Source organism: Dendropsophus ebraccatus, chromosome 6 (genome assembly GCF_027789765.1).
Source record: "Dendropsophus ebraccatus isolate aDenEbr1 chromosome 6, aDenEbr1.pat, whole genome shotgun sequence".
Lineage (NCBI taxonomy): Eukaryota > Metazoa > Chordata > Amphibia > Anura > Hylidae > Dendropsophus > Dendropsophus ebraccatus.
The window spans coordinates 42,728,056-42,735,638 of NC_091459.1; the positions used below are offsets into that span (position 1 = coordinate 42,728,056).

A 7,583-nucleotide genomic window follows, 5' to 3' on the forward strand; every position below is an offset into this window, starting at 1 on the left:
TGTTTTCATGACGTAACCTTTTTGGCCGTTGACCTAATCGGTTTGTTGGCACTAGCACTACCTCCGCTCAGGTCCTACCTGTCTGCAACATCTAAGGTAACTGGATACGTTGGACCCTTAGTGCTCATTGTGTCTGTCGCCGAGGACCTCTGTTGATTGATAGCTTGTAATACATGCCAAAGGAGTTTTTTGTATGAGTATTACTAATGGATTTTTGTATGTTTTTATTGAAAAACTTGAAAATAAACAGTCAAAAAAACAAAAACAAAACCTGAGTAAAATTCAGATTGTTAAAAAAAAAAAAACTATAATATACACAAGGCACAGAGCTGAGCTGTAATAGACTTTTACAAAATATACATTCTGAATTCTGCAAGTATCTGAGCAACATTTTAATGCAGGTTCTTCAATGAAACGGTCAACCTTTTGACTTCTTTAGGACAACCTGTAAAAACAAAAATAAATATATATATATATATATCATTGCAATACAGGAGAGAAAAGAGCGCTGCACCTCACACCTATGGCTCACACTAGTGCCTCTCAGCTGCATAAAAAACATCAGAATTTTGTGTATGAATTGATCAAGCCACACTGCCCCATGTACCGCGTGCAGGTATCTGATACACATGGGTCCCTACACTAAGTCCACACTGTGCCGGTCAGTGACCACCACCCCCGCAGGCGTGCACAGTCAGGGAAGGGAGGCCATGGAATGATCCTACGACCCCCTCCGCCGGCGGTGCTGGCCGGGTTCTGGCGTGGCATTTTTGCGTCTGGTCCTGTGATATGGGGGTCGACTGGCAAGGAAGATAAGCAAAGTCTGGCTGGGAGGACCAGAGACATTCCAGTATAGGTTCTTTTTACAAGCATTAGGATAGTTTCTGAATAAATTAGACTTAAACCTTAAAAGGGGTAAAGATTTTTTTAACTTGAGACACGGGACACCGCTGCTGAATGGCTGAGCAGGCTTGTAGACGTCATGTCTCAAGTTCCTTTTGAGATGTGAGCAGCCAGGGACTGGGGGACCAGAGCAGCGGGAAGCAGGCCCCAGCACTGGAGTCTGGAGAGTAATGCTGCGTTTAGACGGAACGATAATTCGCCCGATCGTACGATTAACGGTTTCAAAGTAACAAGTTTTTTTTTTATAATGATCAGCGTTTAGACGGAACGATATATCGTACGGAAAATTCGTTTTGCAATCACTTAAGCCTATCTCGCACATAGGAAAAAAAAAAAAAAAAATCGGTGGACTGTTTACACAGAATGATCTGCAAATTTTTTGCGAACAACGATTTTAGAACATGTTGTAAGATCAAAATGAGCGATTTCTCGCTCGTCCTTCGATCGCTAGCTGCGTTTACACGTACGATTATCGTTTGAATTCGCACGATAATCTTCCGTGTAAACGCAGCATAAGCGCATGTAATTGTATTCATCTACCCCCTCCCTGGCTATACTAAAAAAAAAAAAAAAAAAACACCCAGAGTACCCCTTTAACCCTTTGAGGACCAGGCCCAAAATGACCCAGTGGACTGCGCAAATTTTGATCTTAGTGTTTCCGTTTTTCCCTCCTCCCCTTCTAAGAGCTCCAGCACTTTCAGTTTTCTATCTACAGGCCATGTAAGGTCTTGTTTTTTACAGGAATAGTTGTACTTTGTAATGGCGTCATTCATTTTACCATAACATGTATGATGGAATTCCAAATATATTATTTATGAAGATATAAATTGGTGAAATCGCAAAAAAGAATGCAATATGGTAACGTTTGGGGGGTTCCAGTGTCTACGTAATGCACTATATGGTAACAGTGACATGATACTATTATTCTATAGGTCAGTCCGAACACAACCATATGCAGGTTACACAGATTCTCTAATGTTATATATTTTTTTTTAAATTAAATCCTTTTTTTTGGCAATTAATTATAAATAAAATGGGCCTATTGTGACGCTTATAACGGTTTTATTTTTTCACCTACGGGGCTGTATGGGGTGTCATTTTTTCCGCCATGATCTCTAGTTTTTATTAATACCATATTTGTGAAGATCGGACGTTTTGATCACTTTTTATTAATTTTTTTTATATATAATGTAACATAAAATCGGTAATCTGCGCACTTTTTCCCCTCTTTTCGTCTACGCCGTTTACCGTTCGCAATGACGCTTGTTATATTTTAATAGATCAGACAATTACGCACGCTACGGTATATTATATGTTTATTTATTTTTATGTTTTATTTATATAATGGGAAAGGGGGGTGATTTCAACTTTTATTGGGGGAGGGGTTTTGGGGTAGTGTGTTAGTGTTTTTAACTTTTTTTTTTTTACACATTTGAAGTCCCTTTGGGGGACTTTTACATAGATTAGTTTGATTTCTACACTGATGAATGCTATGCCATAGGCATAGCATTGGTCAGTGTTATCGGCGATCTGCTCATTGAGCCTGCCTGTGCAGGCTCAGTGTAGCAGATCGCCGATCGGACCGCACGGAGGCAGGTAAGAGACCTCCGGCGGCCCGTTTTACCAATCGGGATCCCTGCAGTCACACTGCGGGGGTCCCGATCGGTAAGTGACAGGGGACTCCCCCTGTCACTTACATTTAAACGCCGCAGTCGCGCCGCGATCGCGGCGTTTAAGGAGTTAATGACATCGCTGCAGCGTGTCATTACCGGTGAGGTCCCGGCTGCTGATTGCAGCCGGCCCCCACCTGCTATGAAGCGCGCTCCGCTCCGGAGCACGCTTCATAGCGGGAGAAACACCCAGGGCGTACAGTTACGCCCTAGGTCGTCTGGGGACAGACTTCCATGGCGTAACTATACGCCCTGGGTTGTCTAGGGGTTAAGGATTGTTGGTGCTCAGTGTAAATGTCATAGTAATATTTATTAGAGAAAAGGTTTTGTACTTTTGTACTGTTAAAGTGTACCTGTTGTTTGGAAAAACATTTTGAAATATCATAGTGACATGTCAAAAGTTTTGATCGGTCCAGATCGGTACCAATCATGAGATCTTCTCCTGGCTCTGTGCCACGTGATCAGTCGGGCTTCGACTGATTTTCTATGCAGTGTGGTCCTCTCCCTGCTCGTTCTCATGATCGGTACAGAACTGAACACTCAGACCCGGACCGGTCTAATAGGGAGATCGTCAGGGGTCCCCTATCCAGTAGAGGAAAAGTAAATTTTTCCCAGAATACCCCTTTACGGTCGGCATGTTGCCGCACAGCAGAAAGGGTCAGACAGCACGTTCTCTCTCTGCCGCCCATGGTTTCTGCATCTGGGCATAGTTACTCATCATGCAGCACTGACATAGTGGATAACAGCAGGACACTACCAGGGGCAGGAGAGCATACACCCTCCGGGCATCTGGGGCAATAGACGCAGCGATCCCTGGTCTAGCAGCTGGCTGGTGTGTCCTGGGGCAGAGGATCTCAGCTCTGTGGCTTATATAGAGAACTGTATCTGTGCATGCATCATACACACAGCACTATGTAACCAGGTGTACAGGCCTACGTGCTGTCTCCGCTCCTGCATTGTACCGCACCGTGTGCACGGCGTCTCCCGGGAGGCTCGTACCTTGGCTACAGCTCGGATGTGGGAAGATCTGATGACAGAGCTCCGGTCCTCCACCGCTTTGAGGCGGGCTTCTGCGGCCAGTCTCTGGAGGAACAGCACACAGCTCAGGTAGATCTAAGGAAGAAGAAATCTAACATGAGACACAGTGGCGGCCGCGGCTCGTCCCGACCACACAGCGCGGCAGCCGCCTCACCAGCAGGTCCACGGTCCCATCCAGCCGCAGGTTGGGAAGACGCTTCTTGATGGCGGATCTGACGGTGCCCCGAGGCACGGAGCGCCCCATAGTGCTACCGGCGGACACTGCACTCAACTCCGAAGCTTCTCGCTGTTTAGTTTCGAAATGCCCGGGACTGACAGGTGACGTAAACACAGCGGCGCGGGATGATGACGTCACGGGGCAGGCGCGGGTAAGGGCGGAAGTGTCGCGTGTGGGGTTTCCGCTTCCCTGTAGCGGGAAGAACGCGGGTGGTAGACGCTCGAGTAGTACGGGTGGGTGACGGAGCGTCTTGTCTGCATTCAGTCACATGTGCAGGCAGTAGGGAGAGGCGGCAGCAGTGTCATTCCATGAAAATAGTGTACACAGCGCCAGGTCTATTCAATGGCCCCATGTGTGTTACTAATACAGCATGCCACTGTGCCACTGAACTGGCACCATATTTACCCGCTGTGCTGTATTAACCCCTGAGGGCACATTCACACTGCAAAAAACAAGCGAAAGTTACGAGCAGATTCCCTTCAGAATACTGCATCTCAATGTTATATATAGGACTGAGAGGCGTGGAGGCGCCCTATATATAACAGGTGGAGTCTGCGGTGGGGATTCCGCTTGGAATTTCCGCCTGTTTTCCACAGTGTGAAGTAAACGTGCCCTTATAGCGAATCTGTATTTGCTTTGGACCACTCCAAAACGCTGATTCCGTGTTGTAGATGGCCTAGCACCATGTCTGGTTCTGGAGTCGGCCTTTTGAAGAAGTGCTGGCATTTTGAAGTAAAACTACATTTATCTGGCATGATTTGGAGCAGGGGTGTCAAACTCAAATACACGGTGGGCCAAAATTAAAAAATTGGAGAAAGTCGTGGGCCAATATTTAATGAAGATTGCATGCAGCGTTTCTGACACTACCTATCCTAAAGTAATTGTCCCCACATTGTAGCTACCCATTATATCCCTCAAGTGGTAGGTAAATCCTATAATTGTGCTCCATGTAGTAGCCCCTCCCGATAGTGCCCCACATACTAGCCAGGCCTACTATTAGAGCCCCACATAGTAGCCAGCCCTTCCAATGGTGTCTAATATAGTAGCCAGTCCTCCAAGTAGTCTCTTATATAGTAGCCAGCCCTCCAAATAGTCTCTTATATAGTAGCCAGCCCTCTCCAATAGTGTCTTTTATAGTAGCCAGCCCTCCCCCATAGTCTCTTATATAGTAGCCAGTCCTCTAAATAGTCTCTTATATAGTAGCCAGCCCTCCCCCATAGTTTTATATAATGGCCAGCTCTCTCCAATAGTCTTAGAAAGTAGCCAGCTCTCTCCAATAGTCTTAGAAAGTAGCCAGCTCTCCCCAATAGTGTCTTATATAGTAGCCAGCCCTCCAAAAAGTCTCCTATATAGTAGCCAGTCCAAGTGGCTGTCCGCACCACCCATATTATAATCTGCTGCAACGTCAGGCGGGCCAGATTTAATACAGTAATGGAAAAGCTCAGCAGGCCAAAAATAATGGCACTGAGGGCCAGAGTTTGACATGACTGATTTAGAGCATCAGTGCTCACAGTCTGCAGCGCCTCACTCCCCGCCTCCCTTCTTTTTCAGTACGCCCCTTGGCTATATGGAAGTGGGGAGAGAGAGGTCTAGGGCACAGATGCTCTATGCCACACCAGATTGACTCACACCAGTTTTTTTTCCAAAATCGCAGCATTGGAAGAAAAGCTGACCCCTGAATTAGACGCCATGAGGACCTCTTCAACGTAGTACCGGTGGTTTGGGGGCGGCTACATGCCAGTACAGATTCACTTTAAGGACACAGGCAATTCTCATTTTTGCACTTTCATTCTTTTCCTCTTGTAAAAGGCCATAACACTTGTATTTTTTTCATTTGCTGTAAAACCAGAAAAAAAATTATTTGCACAGTGAAATTAAAAGAAGTTAATATCTAAAACCTTAAAAAAAAAGCTAAATCTGTTTAACAACTTCCTGCAAAATTACGTGCCGCCACATCCTATTTAAATAGTGTCCCGTCAAATAGACATGTTGATACATGATTGGGTGCCCGTGCCATATGCGGAGGGCCCGGCTGTCAGTGATAGAGCCTTGATAGCGGCAGTTAACCCTATAGGTGCTGCAATCAGTGCCATTGTAGCAGCTGATAGGGCAGAACAGAGGGAGAAGTTGCCCTCTGTTTACCATCAGGAGTCTTTGAAGCAATTGCTCAGCCCTGATGGTTGCTATGGCAACCTGAGGTCTCCAGCATAATAGTTACGGTGGCTGATCAGCATGATTAGCTTTGACTATTACAGGCATATTACATTGCTTTGCAGATCAGCTCTGAAATGTAATGTTCCTGTCATCAAATGATGAAGTCCCCATTGTGGGACAGTAAAAAAAAAAAGTATAAAAAAACCCCATTAAAAAGTATAAATAAAGTGCAATACACACGTAATCCCCATAGCCCCCAATGCAATAGTGTAGAAAAAAAAGTACACATTTTTAGTTTTGCTACGTGCGTAACACTACTGGCAATACATTTTTTTTTCAAATAAGCTGGTGCCAGAGATTTGTAGGTTACTTTTATTTAAAAATCCACATCTTCCAGTACTTTGTAGAAGTAAATTACAAATCTCTGGCACCAGTTCAAAATCAGTAGAGAACCCCTTTAATGGTATTTGAGAGGCAGTAACTTTATTGCTTCAGATACCCAATATGTGCCCGAAATGGTATTCAGACCACTCTCCATATAGTAGTCACGCCCCCTCTTTGTCCCATTAGAGTATAAGAGGTCTTTGCTGTGCATTCATTTAGTAGTAAGGCCCCTATGTCAATCCATGTAGATAGCCCCCCACTGTAAGCCCACCCAGTAATTAAATCCCCCATGTACTTATTCTCTATGTAGGTAGTAGGGATGCACGATGCACCGAAATATTGATACTACTATCAATATTTCGGGTAAAAAAATGGTTCCTGGTATCGATACTTTATGTTAAGCTGCCTAATTGTGCAGCTAAACATAAAGTATAGTGCGACTAGCTGAGTGCCGGCCATGTTCTTTGTGTGCCACCCCCTGCCCCCACCTGTCATCTCCTCTGGTCTCGCTCCTTCCGTTCCGACGGCGCCAATTTCATAGCAATTGCTTGTGCCGGCTGTTTAACTGTGTAGATGCCGCTGTCACACTGACAGTGGCATTAACCCCTCCTGAGCTGCTTCATATGCAGCGGGGGTCGGCTACTATGTGTAGCCGACCCCTGCTGACGGTGTCTCTGATAGTTGGGTCGGCTCAGCCAGACTCTGTTATCAGAGAAATGATTTATGTAGAAAAGCCGGAGCTGCACAGAGGTATCCAAGGCTGAAGAGGTAGAGGTCCGGGAGAGGAGGACAGAGGAGTAGGCTGGAGCGGAGGGGGAGATGCAGCCACTACATCTGTCTCCACTGTGAGGTGGGGGCCGCCGGACTACGAGGAGGAGCGGCAGGCCGGGCCTCATATAACTCCCGGGGCAGACATCAGTGGGGGATGAACAGGAGGTCGGCCGTGCTCTGACGGGGGAGGGGGGCTTTAACCTGCAGATTACCCTGCCGCCCAAATCCAGGTCACCATGCCCTGAAAGCAGGAAAAGTGCCACTACAACCATCATCATCCCAATAGCTGAAGTGTATGTTAAATAACTACAATCCCCATCATTCCCCTGATAGCTGAAGTGTGTGTTACATGACTACAGTTCCCATCATCCCCCTGATAGCTGAAGTGTGTGTTACATGACTACAGTCCCCATCATCCCCCTGATAGCTGAAGTGTGTGTTACATG

The 7,583-nt window shown here is 46.1% G+C and overlaps 1 protein-coding gene across 1 annotated transcript; it reads right to left on the reverse strand.

Moving 5' to 3' along the window:
• Positions 1-209: 209 nt before the first annotated feature.
• On the reverse strand, positions 210-3,988 carry CENPW (centromere protein W). Its single transcript, XM_069973658.1, has 3 exons — positions 3,766-3,988; positions 3,573-3,686; positions 210-445 (listed from the first exon to the last, which is right to left on the reverse strand). The coding sequence occupies exons 1-3, from the start codon at positions 3,853-3,855 to the stop codon at positions 419-421; spliced, it is 231 nt and encodes a 76-aa protein (XP_069829759.1). The 5' UTR covers positions 3,856-3,988; the 3' UTR covers positions 210-418.
• Between the last annotated feature and the right edge of the window lie 3,595 nt (positions 3,989-7,583).

Bases quoted from the DNA above. Each gene is read 5' to 3' on its own strand.
- CENPW (XM_069973658.1), bottom strand. From the start codon at position 3,855: ATGGGGCGCTCCGTGCCTCGGGGCACCGTCAGATCCGCCATCAAGAAG. The intron at 3,687-3,765 runs GTGAGGCGGCTG...CTTCTTCCTTAG, and splicing joins ATGGGACCGTGGACCTGCTG to ATCTACCTGAGCTGTGTGCT. The intron at 446-3,572 runs GTACGAGCCTCC...TTGTTTTTACAG, and splicing joins ACATCCGAGCTGTAGCCAAG to GTTGTCCTAAAGAAGTCAAA.